The sequence below is a fragment of the Bubalus bubalis genome, chromosome 5 (genome assembly GCF_019923935.1).
Source record: "Bubalus bubalis isolate 160015118507 breed Murrah chromosome 5, NDDB_SH_1, whole genome shotgun sequence".
Lineage (NCBI taxonomy): Eukaryota > Metazoa > Chordata > Mammalia > Artiodactyla > Bovidae > Bubalus > Bubalus bubalis.
Window position 1 is genome coordinate 126,328,459 of NC_059161.1, and position 23,203 is coordinate 126,351,661.

Below are 23,203 nucleotides of genomic sequence, written 5' to 3' on the forward strand. Positions count from 1 at the left end.
GGAGAATCCCATGGACAGAGGAGCCTGGCGGGCTACAGTCCATGGGGTCGCAGAGTGGGACATGACTGAGCGACACTTTCACTTTCTTTAGAAGAAAGAAATTAACATTTAATTCAGTACCTTCTGTGCACCCAGGGAGATGCGAAGCTTTTAGTGACCAGTCTTTCACAGTGACGCTTTGTGGTGGGGAACACTGATATACTTAGCAGGAGGAAGATCTGAATTTCAGCCTGCTGCCCTTAAAGCCCATGCTTTCTCTACTGAGTATTTATGATCTGGTGGACCCGCCCAGAAGAGTGTTTGAGCTGCTCTGTCTTACAGAGCTTCAACTCTAGTTGCTGTCAGTCCTGTGTCCCATGTTGGTAGCTATGCTGAAGAAGATCAACAGTGTGTGATGCCTCAGGTCCATTCCCTGAAGAGCCTTCAGTTTGTCAGTTCTTCCCAGTCTTCCTGGCTTACTGCTCAGTGGCTACTCCATTCTTTTAAAAATCTACCCAGTCTCTACCCAACCTCCTCATTTAGCCTCCTACTTCACTTACTAATCTCTTTTTTCCATCAGATGAGATCAGTCGCTCAGTCGTGTCCAACCCTTTGCGACCCCATGAATCGCAGCACGCCAGGCCTCCCTGTCCATCACCAACTCCCGGAGTTCACTCAGACCCACGTCCATCAAGTCAGTGATGCCATCCAGCCATCTCATCCTCTGTCATCCCCTTCTCCTCTTGCCCCCAATCCCTCCCAGCATCAGAGTCTTTTCCAATGAGTCAACTCTTCGCATGAGGTGGCCAAAGTACTGGAGTTTCAGCTTTAGCATCATTCCTTCCAAAGAAATCCCAGGGCTGATCTCCTTCAGAATGGACTGGTTGGATCTCCTTGCAGTCCAAGGGACTCTCAAGAGTCTTCTCCAACACCACAGTTCAAAAGCATCAATTCTTCGGCACTCAGCCTTCTTCACAGTCCAACTCTCACATCCATACATGACCACAGGAAAAACCATAACCTTGACTAGACGGACCTTTGTTGGCAAAGTAATGTCTCTGCTTTTGAATATGCTATCTAGGTTGGTCATAACTTTCCTTCCAAGGAGTAAGCGTCTTTTAATTTCATGGCTGCAGTCACCATCTGCAGTGATTTTGGAGCCCAGAAAAATAAAGTCTGACACTGTTTCCACTGTTTCCCCATCTATTTCCCATGAAGTGATGGGACCGGATGCCATGATCTTAGTTTTCTGAATGTTGAGCTTTAAGCCAACTTTTTCACTCTCCACTTTCACTTTCATCAAGAGGCTTTTTAGTTCCTCTTCACTTTCTGCCATAAGGGTGGTGTCATCTGCATATCTGAGGTTATTGATATTTCTCTCGGCAATCTTGATTCCAGCTTGTGTTTCTTCCAGTCCAGCGTTTCTCATGATGTACTCTGCATAGAAGTTAAATAAACAGGGTGACAATATACAGCCTTGACATACTCCTTTTCCTACTTGGAACCAGTCTGTTGTTCCATGTCCAGTTCTACCTGTTGCTTCGTGACCTGCATACAGATTTCTCAAGAGGCAGATCAGATGGTCTGGTATTCCCATCTCTTTCAGAATTCTCCACAGTTTATTGTGATCCACACAGTCAAAGGCTTTGGCATAGTCAATAAAGCAGAAATAGATATTTTTCTGGAACTCTCTTGCTTTTTCCATGATTCAGTGGATGTTGGCAATTTGATCTCTGGCTCCTCTGCCTTTTCGAAAACGAGCTTGAACATCTGGAAGTTCACGGTTCACGTATTGCTGAAGCCTGGCTTGGAGAATTTTGAGCATTACTTTACTAGTGTGTGAGATGAGTGCAATTGTGCGGTAGCTTGAGCATTCTTTGGCATTGCCTTTCTTTGGGATTGGAATGAAAACTGACCTTTTCCAGTCCTGTGGCCACTGCTGAGTTTTCCAAATTTGCTGGCATATTGAGTGCAGCACTTTCACAGCATCATCTTTCAGGATTTGGAATAGCTCAACTGGAATTCCATCACCACCACTAGCTTTGTTTGTAGTGATGCTTTCTGAGGCCCACTTGACTTCACATTCCAGGATGTCTGGCTCTAGGTCAGTGATCACACCATTGTGATTATCTGTGTCGTGAAGATCTTTTTTGTACAGTTCTTCTGTGTATTCTTGCCATCTCTTCTTAATATCTTCTGCTTCTGTTAGGTCCATACCATTTCTGTCCTTTATCAAGCCCATCTTTGCATGAAACGCACCCAACTTGTACTCCGCCCACTGCCAGACCCTTACCAGCATAGGGCCCACTCCTCCAGGGGGCATTACTCCTATTTTCTCGGTGCCATCAGTTATTCCTTCGGCACCTTCAGCTCCTTTTCTGAGTTCTCTCCGTCAGAAGGTCCATCTTCCGAAGGACATCGCCCTGATCTTGACCTTCTCCCACCATCTCCCTCATGCCGCAATCAGGATTCTCAAAAGAGCAAGCTGCATTCTGTTTCCGTCTCTCTCTTTTGTTCCCTCTCTAATCCAGGGCACTGCTTTTCCTGTGCCTCTGAACTGCACGGCTCTCGTTTGGGAAGGCCTCTTAATTACCAAATTGATTGTGCATTTATCTGTATCATACCTGGACTATTTGCAGCACTTGGCACTGTGAGACTGTGATGCACCAGGTTCTCCTCATCGCTTACCTTTTCTCTTTGACTAGCTTCCTCTGGCCACCCCCAAACAGTGCTCACACCGCACCCCCTCCCTAGCTGCTCTCTTCCATCCCAGGCGCTGACTGCTGCCTCTGGGAACGAGACTCATCAGTTGGTATGACGAGTCCAGGTCTCTCCTGAGCCTTAGATGGAGACCTGTCTGCTCCATATGGTGGACCCATATGGTCAACTTCCTCTCTCCTGGTATGTTGCCCTCTGCACACACACCCAAGATCAGTTCTTCTTTCTTTAGTCTGTGTCAGGATTAGTAGCACCACAGTCGACATATCTAGTTTTTCACATTAGAATCCTGAGATTCATGTGAGATGGCCCTCATTCTAATGATTCACATCCAGTCTACCACCAAGGCCTGTTGATTCAGCCTTATGAATACTTTTGACTCCTCCATCCTCACTGCCTTCACTTCTGGGGTCTTGAGGTCTTCCCTCCTCTAACTTGACTCTAAGCCACATGTTTGACAAATGATGATTCTGAAATACAAAATTAACAATGTACCTCATTTTAAAAGTCTTCACTGCCTTCCAGTTTCCTATAAATAAAAATCCATTTCTTAGCCTGCCCTGATTCCCACTGACCCATTCAGATTCATCTCCTTGAATCCCCATCTTGCATTTTATGTAGGATACTGCTTAATGCATTTGTGTGTTTGCCAAACTCTTTCAGCCAATTCCCTTCCTCGACCTGTCAGTCCAGTGTATTTCTCTTCATCCTTCAAAACCCAGCTCAGACATCTCAAGGAAACCATTCTTCACTTACAGAGATGGTTAACAGCTTCTTTCTGTTTTACCCCCTGGACTTTGTACACACTACTGCACCCTTCCTAGTACCTGTGAGCTGCACCTAGGAACAGCTTGTTGATCTACGTTCCCAGGACCTGCTCAGGAAGAAGCTATAGATCCAAACACCATAGATGTAAACTTAAAGTTTGCACTGCCAACTGAAGCCTGAGCAACAAAGGGGGAGAGAGGTGAGGCCAGGCTTTCCGGCAGGTAGGGAGGAGCTGGATGGTGCAGACTCCACGAGGAACGTGTCAAGTGACCGACTTGGCGCGAGCCCCAAGTAAGGGCTTGGTTCAATCCCAGATGTCTTTCCGGGCCCAGCTCTGTGGGGACAGGGAGACCCCAAAGCCAATGTGCAGCCTCAGCCTGATCCTGTAGACCCGGTGGTGCCGAGTTTTAATGCGGACAGGACCAGTTGAGAGGGTTCTGAGGTGGGAGAGCTAAGAGGGTCTGAATCTAACTCCTCCCTTTCTCCCAGGCTTTCCCCAAGCACAGGACAGGAGAGTGAGATTAGCGGGTTTGTTTTCTCCTAGGGACCGGAGAGCAAACAGAAAACAAGAGGCTTAAGAGAGGCAGCCAAGGCATGGAGCAGACGCGGGCCTTCCGCTCTGCTGGGGCCTTGAACCCTTCAGAGGCCGCCTCGCGCCGCGCCGAGCCCACCGCGGCCCCGCTGACCTTTAGCAGAAGCAGGACGAGCTCCGGGAGCGGCCTGGAGGTAACCGAGCTAAGGTCGAGTCGGGAGGGCGGGGACCCGGCCACGGCCGAGGGGTCCTCACCCGGGTCCCCTTTCCTCCTGCAGGACGCGCTATGGCTGCAGGAAATTTCCAATCTGTCCGAATGGCTGAGTTCTGGGCCTGGGCCCTGAACCTGCCCTCTTCCCCGCGCTTCCACGCCCACCCAGCCGCCACCCGGGTCGCCTGTTCTGTGTTTTTCAATAAACCTGCTCCGCACGTGCAGCTTCTGCTTCAGTGTGGGGGCGGAGTCGGGGGCGGGGCCGGGGGCCGCGCCGTCGGATGACGTCAGCCACGCTTCCGGCAGGCGCGGGATCGCGTCACTGCGGCGCGCCGCGGGTCCAGGCGCGATGGCGGCGCTGGGCGGGGACGGGTTTCGCCTGCTGTCGGTGTCGCGGCCAGAGCGGCAGCCCGAGTCGGCGGCTCTGGGCGGTCCAGGCCCCGGGCTGTGCTGCTGGGTGTCTGTGTTCTCTTGTCTCAGCCTCGCCTGCTCCTACGTGGGCAGCCTCTACGTCTGGAAGAGCGAGCTGCCCAGGTGCGGGGGCTGCGCGCGCTGCCGGAATCCGCGCCTCCGCGGGGCGGGGCTGTGGGCGGGACTTGGCGAACAGAGGGCGGGGCCGCGCCCTCAAGGGTGGCCGTGGGCCCCTTGAACTTACTGCCTCCTTCTTAGGGACCATCCTGCAGTAATAAAGCGGCGCTTCACCAGTGTCCTGGTGGTGTCAAGTCTCTCGCCCCTCTGCGTGCTACTCTGGAGGGAACTTACAGGCATCCAGGTGCGAAGGAGGCGGGGCAGAGGGCGGCGGGCGAGCGATCTCGGGACTCTAGGGGAGGGAGCCAGACTGATGCCCCCTTTCCTGTGGCTCAGCCAGGCACATCCCTGCTCACCCTGATGGGATTCAGGCTGGAGGGCATTTTTCCAGCAGCGCTGCTGCCCCTGCTGCTGACCATGGTGAGTGCTCCTGCTGTATCTTTCCTTCTCTGCTCTTCGTTGTTAGTGAGACCCTCCTTTTTTTCCTAATCCTTATTGTGCCCAGCTGTTGATTGATGAGAGACAAGAATTGTGAGATGGCCCAGGGCCCTCGGGTATGCATAGGTGGGAAATCCTGGCAGAAAACAGGAAGCTTGAAATCTGAGGCTGTGTCTGGACAAGGGCAGTGGATTATGAGCCTTTCCTTTGATCGCTCCTGTTTTTCTGTCCTCAGATCCTTTTCTTGGGCCCACTGATGCAGCTTTCCATGGATTGCCCCTGTGACCTGGCAGATGGCCTGAAGGTTGTCCTAGGTGAGTCCTCAGGGCCAAGGGAAAAAGTAGGCAGTCCAGGATAATGAGGAGAAGGGATCAGTGCGCTATGTTGGGACCTGAGATGTTCTGTTTCTCACCAGTAAAATGGGAACACATATCGGGTGGCCTCTAGGAGTTAGTTCCTAATGTCCAGTGAAGCCTGTAGGAACCCCTAGCAGTATTTGGGATGGACAAGAAAGCTTGTCCGTTGCTTCCCTTGACCTTGGTTTCCTAAAAGAGAGCTGGTCCTGGGCAAATTTTGATGTTTCCAGAATTTACTGTCAGGATACTTTGCCTCAGCTACTATTGCATTTCCCTTTCATTTTCCTTGAGATATTGTTTTATACTAGGTCTGATAAAGTTTGAATTTTAATCTGTTCTCCCAAGTATTTATGGCCAGGGAAGGTTGTGGGAGAGGGGCCCTTGAGGCCTCTGGGTCACTTTGTTCAACAGCTAGTCTCTCATGGCTTGTCCTGAATCCCCTCCCTAGCCCCTCGCTCCTGGGCCCGCTGCCTCACAGACATGCGTTGGCTGCGAAACCAAGTGATTGCCCCCCTGACAGAGGAGCTGGTGTTCCGAGCCTGTATGCTGCCCATGTTAGCACCGTGCACAGGCCTGGGCCCTGCTGTGTTCACCTGCCCACTCTTCTTTGGAGTTGGTGAGTTTGTCGTGCCTGGTCCTGTTGAGATGGTCCTAGCAAGGAACCAAGAATGGGAAATGGGGGCCAGGGGAGGGCATGTCCAGCAGGCTGGGAGGAGTGTGACCTGGTTCTCATCTTCCTCTCAGCCCATTTTCACCACATTTTTGAGCAGCTTCGTTTCCGCCAGAGCAGTGTGGGGAGCATCTTTTTGTCTGCAGGTGAGTCCTAGAGAGCTGGCCTGGGGCAGTCCTGGGTTGGGTGTGTGAGGGTGCCCCTGATAGTCACTCTGGAGGAAGAGTTGGGAACTGAGGGCTCTAGTATTGGAGGGGCTGCTGACCACGGGCTTGGGGCATAGAGAACAGCCTAGGTGTTGGGGCAGGCAGCCAGGGGAAGGGGGTGTCTCTGGCTGATGGGTGTGCAGTGCTGGGGCAGGAAGGGCATGCAGGTGTGGTCACTCGAGGCCTCCCCGTCTCCAGCGTTCCAGTTCTCCTACACAGCTGTCTTCGGTGCCTACACTGCTTTCCTCTTCATCCGCACAGGTTGGTCTCAGTCTCTCACGGGTCCCCTGGGGCTCAAGGGCCCACAAGAGTGGGTGGGAAAATGGGAATCTGTTTGTTCTAGGAGCAACAAGTTTCTTCTCCCACAGTCCTTGAGACAGGCTGAGCCAGGGTCCTCTGCCTGGTGCTGTTTGAGAGGTGGAAGCAGAGGCCGTGTGTGAGGGTGGATGGGTGGCTGTTGATCTCCTGTTTCGGGGGATGAGGGTCTTAGCCCTGGAAGGGCCTGGGGAGGTAGTGGGGCTGCTCCATGAGCTTCTCTGTCTCCCCTCCCCAGGACACCTGATTGGGCCGGTTCTCTGCCACTCCTTCTGCAATTACATGGGCTTTCCTGCCGTGTGTGCAGCCCTGGAGCATCCGCAGAGGCGGCCCCTGCTGGCAGGCTATGCCCTGGGTGTGGGACTCTTCCTGCTTCTGCTCCAGCCCCTCACGGACCCTAAGCTCTACGGCAGCCTTCCCCTTTGTGTGCTTTTGGAGCGGGCAGGGGACTCAGAGGCTCCCCTGTGCTCCTGACCCATGCTCCGTACACACTCCTATGAACTCTCACGGGCTTCCCAGCCCCTCCCAGTCAAGGGGTACTTCAGGGGAGGAGCTGGCGGGAGGCCCCGAGAACTCAGGAATTTTTGTAGGGGATTGAAGCCAGAGCTAGTTGAATCCCAGGGACCAAGAGAAAGGAGCAGACATCCCAGGATGTGGCCCCTCCTGAAAGGGCCGAGGAGCAGCCGGGAGTGAGGGGCCACGGGGCTGGGCCCCGGAGCCGAGCACTGCTGCCTCACCTGGGACTGCCGCTTCCCTGCTGCTCTGTCCCCCCTGCCTCTGAAAAGCTGCTCGGGGGTGGAATTTACAGAAACCCCCCAACTTCCCAGGGTTTTCTCATTGTCTTTTTGCATCAGGACTTTGTATTGGGATATTAAAGAGATTTAACTTGGGTAACATGGCCTTGGACCTTTGGGGATTAGTCTGTGTGGGGTCTTGGGAATATGCCCTGTGCCCCCAGCCTGCCCTGAACACTAACCTCTAGGCAGGTCCACCTGTGCCCAGGTCCCTGGAGCCCTGGACAGGATGGGGGCCTCTGGCTGCCCTCAGTCTGCAGTGTGCTTCCTGAGCCAGGCCCCAGGTCCTCACCAGGCGGGACTAGGTGGCACGTGCAGGCTCAGCTCATCTGGGCCCCTGCCTTCTACCCGGGTCAGAGTTGGGCCCGTGCCCTGCCCCCAGCAATGGAGCCTCCAGCCTCAGAGGGTGGATCATCCACTGTGGGCCTTCCACCAGGACCTCCTGGCGTCTGCCAGCCTCACACCACAGAGGAAGCAAGTCTAACCCGAAGAGGAGTCCGCCCAGGCAGCGGGGAGGGGCGGCCGTTCTGGCGCTCTCCACCTCACTCTGCCACGCGCTGTGCTCCTTTGGCCCCTGGAGGAACCCAGAGCAAAGGCCCAGAGAGCATGCGCAGCCCTGCCCAGCAACACTGTAACTCAGGGCTCTTTCTAGAACCTGGCAGTATTTTATTTGCTCTTCCTCTTGTTTTTAGAACGGTCCTTATGTTCTCATTCCTCTGCCTCTAGGACACCTCTCCCTGCCACACACACTTTCTAAAAACATTCGTCAAAGAGTATTATCCCTTTAGGTCCCATTCTAGACCTGAGGTTGTCATGAGTCCCCTTGCCTGAGGCTGGGGGTTGAAGAAAAGGATTCGGATGTACGTCACTCCCCAGGGTGCCCCCAGGTTGGCTATGACTAGACTGGCTCTGAACGGGCCTTGTGACGGGCGTGTACTGACCTCGCTGGTGAATTTTTCTCTCCCCAAGCCTGTGTAACCATTGTCAAGGAAGCCAAGGAATTGTGCACAGGCGGGTTTCAGAGGGCATGTCTGGGATCTGAGAGTCCAGAAGAGGCAGTCCAGGCCCAGCCCAGAGCCTCGGAGCAGCCCTCAGCACTCTGCAGGTGCTGGCAGGGGCCGGGCCCCGAGGTCAGGCTAGGGCTGTCCCTCCACGTCCTTCCACGCCTGCCTAGGAACTGCCCGGGCCCCACCCCACCACGACTCGCGTCCTGACCTCCCTGCAGGGGGTACATCAGCGACCCAGGTGGGCGGGGCTGCTGTCCCCCCACAGGTGAGGGCACTGTGGGACGGGCTTGGGGGGTCTCCTGAGGCCTAGTTGGGGGGGGTGTGGACAGGGCTAGACCCTGGGGCTCAATCCAGTGCTCCTGAGCTTCCCACACCCAAGGGTCTTGTCTCCAGAAGGCACATCTGCATCTAATTCTGAATCGGATGGGAAGTTAGTCCCTGCTTCCCAGGGGAATAAAGCAGTGTGTAATTGAGAAGCAAGTCTACCAACAGCCTGGGCTTGAACGCTGCCTCTTACCAGCTGTGGGGTCTTGGACAAGTTATTTAACTTGCCTGTGATTCCATTTCTGCATCTATAAAATGGGCAAAAGTTGACTCCTTGAGTTAATAGGTGTTAAGTATGTAGAACAACAACCCCTTGCCCAGCCCAGGCTCTTAGTAACTAGCTAACACCCTATTTGGGGTGTGTATACAACAGACACTTAAGAATCCGCCTGCAGTGCAGGAGACCTGATTTAATCGAGGCCAGGGTTTGATCCCTGGGTGGGGAAGATCCCCTGGAGAAGGGAATGGCAACCCACTCCAGTATTCTTGCCTGGAGAATCCCATGGACAGAGGAGCCTGGTGGGCTACGGTCTGTGGGGTCAGAGGCAGACATGAGTGAGCGGCTGACAGTCGTCACTGGTGTCCTCGGCGCCTTCCTAGGAGGAGGGGACGGCCCCCCACTCCCGTCTGGGGCAGCCCTGCCGCCTGTGCTCAGTGGCACTAAGACCGAGAGTGGAGGGCGGGGAAGCCAGTTTTATTGAGCAAAGTTCTGTGACCTGGGCCTCAGGTCTCCCCTGCAGGAGGTAGCACCCCTAGGTCTGCTCCCACGGGCCCCAGGCCCACCTGCACGCCCACCTGCAGTCTCCAGCAAGGAGGGGACCCTTATTTGGCAGGAGATGAATATGTGAGCGACTGTCGATCACAGGGAAAGGACAGATGGTGGGAGGTGGGAATGGACCGCCACAGGCAGTCTCTCCTGCCGAAGAGCCGCGGACAGGAGCTGCAGGGCCAGGCCTTCCTGGCCGGGCCTGCCCTGGCAGCACAGTGTCCTGAAGGCAGGGGCGGGGATGGTCAGGCTGCCGGTCTCGGGCATGGTCACTCGATCTCCAGGATGAGGTCGTCACCCTCCAGCGTCATGTCCTTAGTCACGTGGACCTTGCGGACAGTGCCCTCCACGGGCGAGGTCACTACAGTCTCCATCTTCATGGCGCTGAGCACACACAGGGGTTGGCCCTTGGTCACCTTGGCCCCTGCCGCCACCTTGATGTCTATCACCTTCCCGGGCATGGGTGCCCCAATCTGGCCCTTGACGTCCTTCAGGGCCTTGGGGTGGAAGTGCATCTCCTGCAGGCAGGGCGGACAGCACGTGAGGCCCCAGCCCTGCCCGTCCCCACCGCCTGCCTGGCCCGGGGCAGCTGTACCTTCATGGCCTGGCTGTCCTTGACCAGGATGGACCGCAGCTGTCCGTTGAGCTCGAAGAAGACCTGCCTCTGGCCCGCCCGGTTGAGGTCACTTATGGCCAAGGCTTTGATGTGCAGCGTCTTGCCTCGCTCCAGCTCCACCTGCAGGGAGGCCGCCGGGAGGCTCAGAGCTGGGGGAGGGGAGGGGCTGGCGGGGAGAGCAGCCCCTGACCCAGTCCCAGGCAGGCCGCCCACCTCCCCGGGTCTCAGCTCCGCACTTGTAAAGACCTAGCTCCCCAGTCTCTTAAGGGTACTGTGTGAACCCCCAGCTCACTAGGCCAGGGGACAGGCACATCAGAGCCCTGGCACCCTGGAAGTGCTGGGGTCCCTAGGGGTGGCCGCTGTGCAGCGCAGGTAGGTGCCAGAGCCACCGACCTCAAACTCCTCTGCAATCTTGGGTCCCTGCAGGAAGAGGCGCGTATTGAGGCTGTCCAGGGGGCCGAAGGTGGCAGTGAAGTCCTTGAAGTGGGCAAAGACGTCGGGGTACATGGCGGCTGAGAGCACGTCCTCCGGGGTCACCTCCTCCCCGTGCCGTTCTGTCAGCTCCTTCTCCAGCGCCTGCAGGTCCAGGGGTGGGAGGGAGGCTCCCGGCCGGCCCTCCACCCTCGGCAGGTCTTTCAGCACCTGGGATGCAGAGTGGATGGTCAGGCCTGGTTCCCAGACGCCCTTCACTGCGCCGCCCCCCACCATGGAGCCGGGCCTTCCTGACCTTGGAGCGAAGGGGCTCTGGGAAGCCCCCGTGGGGGATGCCGATGTAGCCCTGCAGGAACTCCACCACCGAGCGGGGGAAGGACAGCTCCTCTGCCTGCGCTTCGGCCTCGGCTCGGGTCAGCCCGTTCTGCACCATGAACTGGGCCAGGTCCCCCACGATCTTGGAGGAGGGCGTCACCTGAGGAGAGGGGACCCCTGGGTTTAGGGTACCAGGCACCTTACGGAGGCCCCGCGGCAAGGGTGGGTGGGCCTGGCTCACCTTGATGAGGTCGCCCAGCATCTGGTTGGCCTCCACGTAGGCTTTCTTGACCTCCTTGAACTTGGAGCCGAGCCCCATGCTGTGCGCCTGGAAGTGCAGGTTGGTGTACTGGCCCCCTGGGATCTCGTTCTCGTACACGTCCGAGTTGCCAGACTTCATGGTGGCCGTGCAGTCAAAGGCCGCGTACAGCCCCCGGGCCCCCTCCCAGTACTCGCTGTAGTCGAACACACGCTCCAGGGGCACGCCTGCAGGGACACCAGACAGGGAGGCTCGGGTGTGCTGAGTCCCAGAGGCCCCTCCCGGGACCCCAGGCCAATCAGGCCCCATCGCAGACGTGGGTGATGGAAGGCCTGGCCTGGAGAGGCCACCCTGACCTCCAGGACGGGCAGGGCTGTGGCTGTGCCTACCTGTGTCCAGGGGCGTCCCTCGGGTACAGGCCACCAGGGCCCCCATGCTGGGCTGTGATGTCATTCCAGACATGGAGTCAGCCGCCACGTCCACCACGTCAGCCCCCGAGTGGGCACAGGCCAGCATGGCTGCCACGCCCGCCCCTGACGTGTCGTGGGTGTGGATGTGCAGCGGGAGGTCAGGGAAGCGGTCCCGGAGGGAGCTGACCAGCATGGTGCAAGCCGTGGGCTTCAGCAGCCCAGCCATGTCCTGAGGGAAGCGGGGAGGAGAGACAGTGAGGGGCGGGCACACGGTGTGCCCAGCGGGGGTGAGGAGCGTCACGGCGGGGAGGCGGGGCAGGGGGCAGGCTCCCAGGGGTGGGCTGGGCGGGCACCTTGATACACAAGATGTGGGTGCCGGCTCGCACCAGCTCCTCGGCCAAGCCCATGTAGTACTGCAGCGAGTACTTGGTGCGGCTGGGGTCGGACACGTCGCCCGTGTAGGAGATGGCGGCCTCCACCACGCCACCAGCACTGCCTGCAGCCTCCATGCCCAGCAGCAGGTTGGGCAGGTAGTTGAGGGAGTCAAAGACTCGGAAGATGTCCATGCCATTCTCCTTGGCCACCTCGCAGAACCTGAGTGGTAGGAGTGCTCAGGATTAGCGCCAGCCCACCCCCTCAGCATATCCTTTGCAGGCTCCTGGCCCTCTTGCAGGCCCTGGGGAGTGAGATCTAAGGGCCGGGTCTGGCGGGGGCACCAGGGTGTGTCCATGGCGTGGCTAAGCCTCTCTCGGGCAGCCTGGGCCAGGCGGGGTCACCCCAGCGGCATCCGGCAAGCAGCAGAGCCGCCCGGTGCCAGTCACGGGCAGTGCGGCTCCGTCTGCCCGAGTCAGAAGGACTGCTGGGGATTGTTTGCTTTGCCAAGGCATGGCAGGCTGAGGAGATGGAGGCCTGGGTTCCAGCCGCAGCTCCGCACATGTGCGCTGGGGCTCATCTGCCCTCCGGGGGCCTCCCTGGAGCCCTCCCAGTTCTCTCGTTTGCCGCCCTGGCTGGGCACAGCTACTGAGAGGCTTGGTTTCTGGCCCACTGTGGGGCGTACAGGCCTCGCACTGGGGCCCGAATGGCACACCCCGCCCAGGCTCACTTGAAGACCACGTTGTCGGGGTAGTTGGTGTAGCCCACGGCATTGGCCCCCCGCAGCAGCATCTGGAATGGGATGTTGGGGACGAGCTCCCGGAGCTCCTGTAGCCGTCGCCAGGGACACTCGTACAGGAAGCGCATGGCGACGTCAAAGGTGGCTCCTGCACCGGGACCAAGAGGCCCAGGTCAGCCCCTTGCGTCCCGGGGGCCCTGCTACACCCCACAGCCTGGGCCTCCGGTCCTGACAGCACCCTGTTCATCAGGGTCCCTCGCGTCCTGGGGGCCCCGCCACGCCCCGCAGCCTGGGCCTCTGGTCCTGATAGCGCCCTGCCCATCAGGGTCCCTCGAATCCTGAGGGCCCCGCCACGCCCCGCAGCCTGGGCCTCCGGTCCTGACAGCGCCCTGCCCATCAGGATCCCTCGAATCCTGAGGGCCCCGCCACGCCCCGCAGCCTGGGCCTCCGGTCCTGACAGCGCCCTGCCCATCAGGGTCCCTTGAGTCCTGGCCCTGACCCCTGCAGACTTTCCTTTGCTGGCCCCTCGGGACCACTCGGGCTTATGGTGTCCTCTCTGTGCCCCCCTCACAGCCCTTACCCCCCTTCTCTGTGCCACAGCGCGCCAACAGGCTGGCATCTCCTCTCTCACCCTGAGCTGCCAGGGTTTCAGCTCTGCGACCTCAGGTCCGGCACCAGGTCCAGGAGAAGGGACACAGGTCACCATTTGCTAAACCCGCGAACGCCTTGCCTTGTTCACTTCCCACGGATTTCCCCAGGGTTCCCACCTCCAGCTTGTCCCAGAGAGTGACCCGCCTGCACTGTGGGGCCCACATCCCTCCCTCTTCCAGCCTACCTCCCCAGTTCTCTATGCTGAAGAGTTTGTTGAAGCTGTGGGCAACGTAGGGGGAGATCTTTTTGAGATCGTGGGTGCGCACGCGCGTGGCCAGCAGTGACTGGTGGGCGTCCCTGAAGGTCGTGTCCATCAGCAGCAGCCCCTCATGGTTCCGCACCGCTCGAGCAAAGCCCTCGGGCCCCTCCCGCAGCAGGATGTCTCTGAAACCCGTTGGGGGTGGGCCTAGGGCAGAGCGGGGCATTAGCACCCACCCTGCAAGTGCCACCGTGTCACCGCTGTGAGGTGGCAGAAGGGATCTCACCTACCTATGGGCACCACAGGGACGATGGGGTCCGTGGGGTTGGGGCTGGCCTTGACAGGGATCGGAGTAGTTGGGCCATTCACCATGACGTGTCCTGGGGAGAGTGGGCGAGGGTCAGGGCAGGCTGGCCCAAGCCTGAGTCGAGGGCAGAAGTTAGAGTGGCTGGGCCTGGGGCTGGGGGCACTCCTCCAGGACCCCGGGTCTTCCAGCTGGCCCCTGTCCTCTCCAGAGCCAGGGCCTCCTGGGTCAAGGCAGTGGGGACCTAGTGACAGCCACACGGATGGAGAAGCAGCCTCTGAGATCAGGAGCAGGGGCAGGGGGTCGGGGTCGGGGTGTGAAGCAAAGGAGGAGGCGCGTGGCCAGGCTGAGGATGGGGCGGGGCGGCCAGGTGGCTCTCTGGGTGGGGGCGGAAGCAAGGCATCTTGAGGGGAGAGAAGGGAGACTCGGGCGGACCGAGGTAGTGCAGCAGCTTCTGGGCCCGGTTCTGTGCGGGCCGCAGCTGGAACAGCTCTGGGTTCTCGTCGATGAACTGCGTGTCCACGGTGCCTGCCAGGAACTGCTGGTTGTTGAGCACGTTCTGCAGGAAGGGGATGTTGGTCTGCAGGACAGAGGCGGGTGGGCGGGTGTCACCGTGCAGTTTGGCCAGGGACAGGAGGGGCTGGATGTGCCGCCCCGGGGGCAGGGCTCCCCAGGCTGCAGCGCAAGCCTCCCCATGAAGTGGCCGTCCTGCCCCGCCTCACCACCCCACCCAGGTCCTGGCGGAGCCCCCAGGCCATCAGGGGCCTGAACCCACCCCCCTACCCTGCTCGCCTTGGAGCCTGTGCTGAGTCCCACGTCCCCACTCCTCAGGGATCCTTGGATTCGGCCTTTCCTGCAGCACCACCCCTCCCCGCCATGCTTCCTCAAAGGGGCCCCAACCTCCAGGGACCCCACCACCGCACACAGCATGCGTCCCTCCTTCCAGTTAAATCCACCCTCCTCCTGCCAGCCACACCTGCCGGGATGCCCTCTCCCTGGGCTTCCAAGACTTTTCGCTCCCCTCTGCCTCCTCCCTGGTTCCCCCGGGGCTCCTCCCACCCCTGCAAGACGGGGGCTGTCACCTGGCCCCTCCTCCTCACCCAGCGCTCTCTCCTGGGGTGGCCCGTTCTGGCCACCAGCTCCATACCCCACGTGGAAGTGCCTCCTGGGCACCTCTTCCCGAGTGCTCCTCACACAAGCTCTTCCAGTCCCAAGTCGGCCTGTCTCCCCCAGGCCTCCCCTACCTTCCGCTGCGTGCCTCACCACCCACCCGGTTCCCAAAACCTGCGCTCATCACCTTCACCACTCCTGTGCCACTGGACACACCAGACGACTCTATCACAGCCGTCTCTGGATTCCGTGTCCCCTCGGCCTCAGGCCGTGCCTTCTGCCGGGCTTCGCCGTCACGGCCACCTCTGGTCACGCCAGACTTGCCCTGTGCGCTCACACCGCCCCGCCTGCTAGCTGAGCTCCTGCTGGAGGCCTGAACTCAAAGACCTTCCCGGTCCTCATCTCCTGCCCTCACGGCGGAGCCGGACACTCCCTTTCTAGGACTCCACGGGACCAGCTGTGGGAAAGCCTCGCTCAGCCTCGTCATTTGCAATGCTCTCAGACCCGGGAGCGCTTTAGAGGCAGGGGTGCTGTCCAAGGGGCTGGTGCTCACGTGCTCTGCGCACAAGGGCCCTCCATTCTGCTCATTAAACAGCTGGGTGACAGCGTGAAGCCACGGCAGGGCTGAGCCCAACCTAGAGGCCAAGCAGGGGTCGGGTGGGAGTGCCTGGGAGCCCGCGCTGCGGGAGCTGCCCCAGGACACGACTGCGAGGTTAGTGGACGCGACTCCAGGGTGCGTGCGCCTGCGGCTGCACGCCTGCGGCCTGGCTGTCACTTCAGAGAAGGCAACTTTGTGGGTTGCACACGCGCGATCCTCTGGCACCTTCCATAGGAAGCCCAGGCCCAGCAGGCCCCAGGCCCTGAGGCTGCTCTGAGAGATTCTTTCTGTCCCCAGGGCTCTCGTCTCCTCCCCCGCCAGCACCCATGGCAGCCACCGCAGAGTGGGGCTGGCCAACATTGCCTCATGCCTGCCGGGTGTGACCAGCCTGCCTGTCTGTCCCTGAGACTAGTCTGTGCTCCTCCTAAAATGGGGACATTTCAGCTGGGCCAAGGCATGGAATCTGAGACAAGAAAACCAGTTCAACCAGCTAAAGAACCTAGTGCATCCTAGAGGTGGCAAGGATGCTAAGAGGCCTCCACGTCCCGCCCTGCGTTTCCCTTGGGTAGACCCCTCCTCCTCTGTAATTTCTGGAGGATGTCACCCCATCCGTCTTCCATGGGGGAGTAAGCTCCATGCGGGCAGGCAGGCCCCTATGGTTCCGGATCTATCCTAGCTCCCCGCCGAGCTGCACGTGGTGGATGCCAGTAACATGTTGAGAGTGAATGAAAACGTTCTTGATGGGGAGAAGAACAAGGGAGTATCTGATGCCACTGAGCAAGAGGTGACCTGGGCAAGGATCCAGAGCCTTCATTTTACATATTCAACAGCCGCGGAGGTCTGAGGAGTGGCAACAAAAAGCATGCTTTCCAGCTGCCTGAGCCCCTTACAGGTCACCTCCTCTCTTCCCCTTTCACCCCATGAAGCACCAACAATCAACACTCCTTAGCCTGAATAAGAAAACTGTCTCAGAGGTTAAAGAACTTGCCCAAGGTTACCGGGTGTACCAGGCAGGATTAGAAATCCAAGGAAATGGCAACCCACTCCAGTATTCTTGCCTGGGAAATCCCATGGACAGGGAAGCCTGGCAGGGTACAGTCCATGGGGTCGCAAGGGCTGCACACGACTTAGCGACTAAACCACCACTGTTTCCCAGAGTAGCCTGAGAGCTAGGAGATACTTGGGGGAGGTGGTAACTTCCTTGTTTCCCTGCTGGGCCCAGACGAAAGACGAGGGTGCGCGTTCAGCTTCAGAGCTCTCAGCGCTCCCAGCCGAGCCCGGATCTCGGAGGCAAAAAGCGGGGAACTCGACCCCGCCCCGACACACCGCGGGAGCCCCGTCTCGTTCCGGGCCACTCTTCCACGGAAATGGCCCGGTAGGAACAGAAAGGGAGGGAGGGGCCGCCGGCCAGGCCAGGACCCCTGACGCATAGCTTCAAACGGCGTGCCACCGCCGGCCTGCCGGGAAAGCGCGCCGCGCAGACCAATCGGGCCGGAGGCGGAGACCGGTTGGCTCCCGAGCTCGCCCGGTGGGGCGGGGAGCCTGGGAGGAGGAGGGAGGGGCCGGCACGGGGGCGGGGCGCGGTGCCAGCCCGAGGCCGAGCCCTCTTCGCCCCACCCCACGGGAGCCCGGCCGGGGGGCATCGCCCCAGCCCTCCCCTCCCCCCGCAGGGCCCGTGCCTGTTGGGGACCCTCCACGTGACTTGGTGATGCAGAACGGTTATGACCTTCACCGTGTGTCTGTGAACGCGAGGGTCCCAGCAACAGTGCGGGTTTGCACCCGGCCCTGCCGGTGGGTGCGGGGATGTGTGGGAGTGTGGGCATGTGTGGGTGTGTTGGGGAGGGTGCCCAGCGACATGTGACAAAGACTCTCGTCTCTGGGAGATGGTGAAGGGGCCCGCGAGCTGGCGCTTTGTCTGCCTGTCTGCAGAGTGACGGTTCGCGCAGCGGCAGCAGGCGCCCGTGCGGTGCAGGATGCCGGGGCGCCAGGGTGGCCGGGGGCGCGCGCGCCTGTGCCCGGGTGAGTGCGCTGCGGCAGCACCGGGGGGGTGCGCGGCGGGTCCGCGCCGGCCCGGGCCTCGGGCGTGACCAGGAGCCACCCGTGGGCGCTGCAGTGGCCGCGTGTCCGGGTGACCTCGGGAGCCGGCCTGGACCCGGGTGGATCCCCGCGCGCCCCTCCCCGTCCGCTCTCCACGTGCGTGTCCGCGGTGCGCGTGCTCGTTGGCGCGCACCCGCCAGCCTGTCGCTGCTGCCGCCGCCGCGAATCGCTCCGGGAAAAGGTGCCGGGAACCGAGTGAGCCGGGGCCGCGGGCCCGAGCGCCATGGGCCGGAAGGCGCGCGGAGCGCGGCTGGTCAGCCCCGGGCCTCATCCCCGCGGGAGAGCCGCCTGGAGTCGGCAGGGGCCGGCCGGGCCCACGGGGAGGCCGGCCCGCGCCCCCTGAGCTACGGACACCAGGTGAGGGGGCCGTGGGGGGCAGTGTGGGGAGCGGCCGGGGAGGGGCGGGGGCCCCCCGGGAGGGCTTGGGGAGGCACCTTAGCCGGCGGGGGAGGGGATGGCGCCGAAGGGATGCTGGCGAGTCCAGGGGACGCCAGGGGAAGGAAGTTCCGGGACCCTCCCTGCGCTCCCGGCCACCTCCGCTTCCTGCTCACGCCTCACCTTGTCCCCAGAGCCTGGGCTCCCCCTCACGGCTTGGGAAATGTGACCTTTATTCCGGGGGCCTGGCTCTGCAGGCCCCAGCCTGCTCTCAGCTTTGGGGGACCCCTTGGGCCTTTGACCCTGACCCCACCCCCAGGCCAGGCTCTGGAAGCTGCCCCCCACCCAAGATCAGCCCGGGGGCAAGTGGGCAGTGGTGCCAGCCCCACCTGTGCCTGGGCTGTGGCCCTTCCTACAGGGCGCTCACCATGGCCCCGCCGCTCCTGCTGCTGCTGCTGGCCAGTGGAGCGGCTGCCTGCCCACTGCCCTGCATCTGCCAGAACCTGTCGGAGTCGCTCAGCACCCTCTGTGCCCACCGAGGCCTGCTGTTTGTGCCGCCCAACGTGGACCGGCGCACGGTGGAGCTGCGGCTGGCTGACAACTTCATCCAGGCCCTGGGACCGCCGGACTTCCGCAACATGACCGGGCTGGTGGACCTGACGCTGTCCCGCAACGCCATCACCCGCATCGGGGCCCGCGCCTTCGGGGACCTGGAGAGCCTGCGCTCCCTGCACCTGGACGGCAACAGACTGGCGGAGCTGGGCGCGGGCAGCCTGCGGGGCCCCGCCAACCTGCAGCACCTCATCCTCAGCGGCAACCAGCTGGGCCGCATCGCACCGGGAGCCTTCGACGACTTCCTGGGCAGCTTGGAGGACCTGGACCTGTCCTACAACAACCTGCGGCAGGTGCCCTGGGCCGGCATCGGCGCCATGCCTGCCCTGCACACCCTCAACCTGGATCACAACCTCATCGACGCACTGCCCCCGGGCGCCTTCGCCCAGCTCAGCCAGCTCTCCCGCCTTGACCTCACCTCCAACCGCCTGGCCACGCTGGCACCCGACCCGCTCTTCTCCCGGGGCCGCCACGCTGAGGCCTCGCCCGCGCCGCTGGTGCTGAGCTTCAGCGGGAACCCCCTGCACTGCAACTGCGAGCTGCTTTGGCTGCGACGGCTGGCGCGGCCCGACGACCTGGAGACCTGCGCCTCCCCGCCCGGCCTGGCTGGCCGCTACTTCTGGACGGTGCCCGAGGGCGAGTTCTCCTGTGAGCCGCCCCTCATCGCCCGCCACACGCAGCGCCTCTGGGTGCTGGAGGGCCAGCGGGCCACGCTGCGGTGCCGGGCCCTCGGCGACCCGGCGCCCACCATGCACTGGGTTGGCCCCGATGACCGGCTGGTGGGCAACTCCTCCCGAGCCCGGGCTTTTCCCAACGGGACCCTGGAGATCGGGGTGACGGGCTCCGGGGACGCGGGGGCCTACACCTGCATTGCTACCAACCCGGCCGGCGAGGCCACGGCCCGCGTCGAACTGCGGGTGCTGGCTCTGCCCCATGGGGGGAACGGCAGCACCGAGGGGGGCCGCCCAGGGCCCTCGGACATCGCGGCCTCAGCCCGCACGGCCGCGGAGGGCGAGGGCACGCCCGAGTCAGAGCCGGCCGTGCAGGTGACAGAGGTGACCGCCACCTCGGGGCTGGTGAGCTGGGGGCCGGGGCGGCCAGCGGACCCCGTGTGGATGTTCCAGCTCCAGTACAACAGCAGCGAGGACGAGACCCTCATCTACCGGTGAGGGGGTGCTCTGCAGTCCAGGGCCCCCAGCTTGGGAGCCGCCCTCCTCTGAGCCGGCTCTGCCCGCTCCGGGGAGGGCTGGCCACCTCTCCTGCCTCTGCTCTCTCCTGGGGCTTCCATGCACCCCTTCTCAGCTTCCGAGCTGCCTGGGGGTCGTGGGGGCTGCAGGGGGAGGGGAGGGGGGAAGGGGGGAGGCTGTGCCCCACAAGGTCTCAGGCAAGGCTGGCAGGCGGGGCTCAGGGTGCTGGCGTCTGTGTTTAGGCGCACGGGCTTAGCCACATGGGCACTGCTGTGTGATTTTCCGCAGCCTCTGAGGCCGGCCCGGGGTAGGCCTGGGTGTTAACGGGCACACCTGTCTGCCCTGCACCATCTCCAGGGCCACACGTGCCTGTCTGTTTTCTCTGCCTTCTGAAGTGAACACACAGGCTCCTGTGGGCCTAGGGAAGGGGCTCTTCAGAGCTGGGACCTGGGGGCATGTGGTGGGGGGAGGGCAGTGGGCTGTGAAAGGAGCTTCAAGGCCTTGTGGCCCTGGGCAGGGGGAGGGTGCGGGGACGGGGGCTTGGACCCCAGGCCTGCTGTCTGATCCCCTGCCGTTGCCTGCAGGATCGTCCCGGCCTCCAGCCATCACTTCCTGCTGAAGCACCTGGTCCCGGGTGCCGACTACGACCTCTGTCTGCTGGCGCTGTCACCCGCCGCTGGGCCCTCTGACCTCACTGCCACCCGGCTGCTGGGCTGTGCCCACTTCGCCACGCTGCCAGCCACACCCCTGTGCCACGCCCTGCAGGCCCACGTGCTGGGCGGGACCCTGACTGTGGCCGTGGGGGGCGTGCTGGTGGCTGCCTTACTGGTCTTCACTGTGGCCTTGCTGGTTCGGGGCCGGGGGGCCGGGAACGGCCGTCTCCCCCTCAAGCTCAGCCATGTGCAGTCGCAGACCAACGGAGGCCCCAGCCCCACACCCAAGGCGCACCCCCCACGCAGCCCACCGCCTCGCCCCCAGCGCAGCTGCTCCCTGGACCTGGGGGACAGCGGCGGGTGCTATGGTTATGCCAGGCGCCTCGGAGGGGCCTGGGCCCGACGGAGCCACTCTGTGCACGGGGGGCTGCTCGGGGCCGGGGGCCGGGGGACGGGGGGCAGCGCCGAGCGGCTGGAGGAGAGCGTGGTCTGAGGGCTGGGAGACCGCCTTGGGGGCCGGAGGGTACAGGCAGGCGGCCTCCTGGCCTGGTGGGTCAGCGTGGCCAGAGAGCGCCCCCTGGCCCTCCCCTCGGTGCCTCAGGCAGGACAGGGGCCCTTGCCCTGGTTCTGGCCTGCAGTCAGGCAAAACGGGACAGGTCCCTGTGACAGGTGCTCACGGCCTCCAAGTGGGGGCTGCAGCCGCCAAGTGGAAGTCTTGTTTGTCTTTATAATAAAATTATTGGGGTCACCTCAGTGCTAGTCTCCGGTCTTGTCCTGCCCGGCTCCCTGAGGGGCCTGTGGAAGCACAGACAAGCGGGGTCAGGCTGGGGCTCCCAGGCCTGTGGAGGCGGCCCCAGCAGCCTGGGTGCCCGTGGGCCCTAGGGTGCCCCGGAGAGCAGGCAGCTCTGTGCCCACATCTATATGCAGAGGACGCCCCTTCCTGGAGCGTGCGGCCAGGACGCTCGCCTGGCGTGGGCATCAGTGCGCGCAGGGCAGCAGCGGGAGCCTGTGGGGGACGGCCCAGCCTTCCGGGCAACGGGACCTGAGCTGGTAACTCAGAAAGTCCCCACTGGCCCCTGCTGGTGACAGCGTCTTTCCCCATTGGCCAAGGTGCCTTCAGGATTTGTAATGTCAAACCAAAGGGGCTGGAATCACACCGCCCTGCTCTCAGTCTGGGACCCCTGGAGGGCTCCTGTCAGGGGTGCAGGCCCCGAGTGGGGTCTTGGCTCTCAGCTGCTCCTGACGCCCCTCTTACTGGACACCCCGGGGCAAACACCAGGGGGCACCAGGCCCCCATGGCCACAGCTCTGGTCCCCACCTCGAGGAACCAGGCTTGGGGCGGCGTGCCCTGCCCTGTCCCACCCTCTCCGGGCGCACATCCCCACCAGCCCGTGGCCCAGATGGCCTCCTCTGGGAGCAGCCTTCAACCACTGCTCCCAAGCGTCGGCTGGGAGGAAGCTGCAAACACACCCCAGGCACGCGTGGTTCTCCGCTGGTGCCAGGAGCACCCAGGCGCTTTGAGAACATGCAGGTGCCCGGGCCCCGCTGTGGAGGGGGGTGTGGCACCCCAGCCCGCGGGGCTGTACCTGTGCTGAGGGGTGGTGTGCCTTTCTGCCTAAGGCCTGCTGTGCCTCTGATGGGCAGCCTGGTGAGAGCTGGTGTGGTAAGGTGCGCGTGTATGCGTGTGCCGGCTGAGCTCACACACGTATGCATGGTGCTGACACACACGTGTGCCTGCCCGCCCAGCCCCGGAACACATACCTGGATGTGGCCCAAGAGAGAACCTGGTTTAAATAAAGTGAAGCAGGGTTCAGCGAAGAGGAGCAGGAGAGCGTGAGCCGCGCCAGGGCAGTGTGGAGGGCGGCAGGGCCGGTGCCCGGTCTGGGCACGCACCGGGGGGCACTGGGGCCCCAGCTTGCTGCCAGCCTCCCACCTTCCTTGGCCTCTGTGGCCCTGGCTCCCTCCTCCACCTTCTGGCGTGAAGGCAGTGGGAGCTTGGGAGCCCCCTAGCCTGTCGGATGGGTGGACAGTCCTCTGGCCCGGGGTCACCAGCAGGACAAGAGCACAGGGGTGGGCAGGTGAGGGGTGGGGTGGCCGGGCCCCCCGCTCGCCAGTCACCTGGCCCAGAGCAGCCCCAGATGCAGCCTGCTGCCATGCCACATCCTGACCACATGTGCAGAAAACAGCCCCTGACAGGGTGCCCCAAGGCTCTTCACGGAAGCACAGATCCCCCAGCGCCGGGAGACAGCCCTGTCCTGTGAGGGGGGCTGAGAGGGGCCACTGCCCCGTGGGCTCCTCCCTCCCGTCTGCTTTTTGAAAAGGTGAAGGGGATGGAGGAGGGCTGAGCGAGGACAGCGCTGCCCACGTGGCCCAGACCCGGCGCCCAGCCTGGACCCAGCAGGGCGGGAGCCACTGAGAAGGCAGGGGCTGCGGGGTGCCGTGCGCGGTGTGGGGACTCGGGGGGCAGCTCCCCCACCGTGGGCTGGGCAGTGTGGTTCCCTGCCCCCGGCCCTGCAGCAGGTCTAAAGTGGCGTATGCCCAGGGCAGGCCCACGGCTATGCGGAGGCACTGGCCTCGGACACAAGACAGCCTGCGGCAGTGACTTCACCTCCAGCTATGGACGCAGGTGACAAGGATGACCCAGAGGCCAGGGGCATCTTGG

At 61.9% G+C, this 23,203-nt stretch overlaps 3 protein-coding genes across 32 annotated transcripts in view; 2 read left to right on the top strand and 1 right to left on the bottom strand.

Annotated features, from left to right (window-relative positions):
- RCE1 (Ras converting CAAX endopeptidase 1) overlaps positions 1 to 7,615 on the top strand; it is an 89,641-nt gene extending 82,026 nt beyond the window's left edge. For 18 of the 23 annotated variants that reach the window (XM_025286736.2, XM_025286741.2, XM_025286742.2 and 15 more), the window contains 8 exons: positions 4,010 to 4,191; positions 4,878 to 4,980; positions 5,077 to 5,156; positions 5,410 to 5,488; positions 5,979 to 6,146; positions 6,275 to 6,346; positions 6,605 to 6,667; positions 6,960 to 7,615. In XM_025286736.2, coding sequence (XP_025142521.1) covers positions 4,010 to 4,191; positions 4,878 to 4,980; positions 5,077 to 5,156; positions 5,410 to 5,488; positions 5,979 to 6,146; positions 6,275 to 6,346; positions 6,605 to 6,667; positions 6,960 to 7,195 — 983 coding nt within the window. In that variant the 3' untranslated portion in view covers positions 7,196 to 7,615. Of the gene's footprint in view, positions 1 to 4,009; positions 4,192 to 4,405; positions 4,743 to 4,877; positions 4,981 to 5,072; positions 5,157 to 5,409; positions 5,489 to 5,978; positions 6,147 to 6,274; positions 6,347 to 6,604; positions 6,668 to 6,959 lie in introns of those variants that run through there. The other 5 variants (XM_044943751.1, XM_025286744.2, XM_025286746.2 and 2 more) reach the window with 5 other exon arrangements.
- Positions 7,616 to 9,519: 1,904 nt separating this feature from the next.
- The window catches only part of PC (pyruvate carboxylase), a 103,223-nt gene continuing 89,539 nt past the window's right edge, over positions 9,520 to 23,203 (bottom strand). For all 8 annotated transcript variants that reach the window (XM_044943749.1, XM_006072683.4, XM_044943746.1 and 5 more), the window contains 11 exons: positions 14,345 to 14,489; positions 13,896 to 13,985; positions 13,591 to 13,812; positions 12,747 to 12,903; positions 11,998 to 12,238; positions 11,624 to 11,873; positions 11,217 to 11,461; positions 10,956 to 11,135; positions 10,622 to 10,870; positions 10,208 to 10,348; positions 9,520 to 10,130 (listed from right to left, as the gene is read on the bottom strand). In XM_044943749.1, coding sequence (XP_044799684.1) covers positions 9,882 to 10,130; positions 10,208 to 10,348; positions 10,622 to 10,870; positions 10,956 to 11,135; positions 11,217 to 11,461; positions 11,624 to 11,873; positions 11,998 to 12,238; positions 12,747 to 12,903; positions 13,591 to 13,812; positions 13,896 to 13,985; positions 14,345 to 14,489 — 2,169 coding nt within the window. In that variant the 3' untranslated portion in view covers positions 9,520 to 9,881. The remainder of the gene's footprint in view (positions 10,131 to 10,207; positions 10,349 to 10,621; positions 10,871 to 10,955; positions 11,136 to 11,216; positions 11,462 to 11,623; positions 11,874 to 11,997; positions 12,239 to 12,746; positions 12,904 to 13,590; positions 13,813 to 13,895; positions 13,986 to 14,344; positions 14,490 to 23,203) is intronic.
- On the top strand, positions 17,340 to 21,294 carry LRFN4 (leucine rich repeat and fibronectin type III domain containing 4). The gene is made up of 3 exons (XM_025286748.3): positions 17,340 to 18,071; positions 18,508 to 19,866; positions 20,473 to 21,294. The coding sequence occupies exons 2-3, from the start codon at positions 18,518 to 18,520 to the stop codon at positions 21,032 to 21,034; spliced, it is 1,911 nt and encodes a 636-aa protein (XP_025142533.1). The 5' UTR covers positions 17,340 to 18,071; positions 18,508 to 18,517; the 3' UTR covers positions 21,035 to 21,294.

What these genes read in the sequence shown, in the direction of transcription:
- LRFN4 (XM_025286748.3), top strand. Translation starts at nt 18,518, where the DNA reads ATGGCCCCGCCGCTCCTGCTGCTGCTGCTGGCCAGTGGAGCGGCTGCC. An exon ending in GACGAGACCCTCATCTACCG is followed by an intron (nt 19,867 to 20,472) that starts GTGAGGGGGTGC and finishes CGTTGCCTGCAG; the next exon opens with GATCGTCCCGGCCTCCAGCC.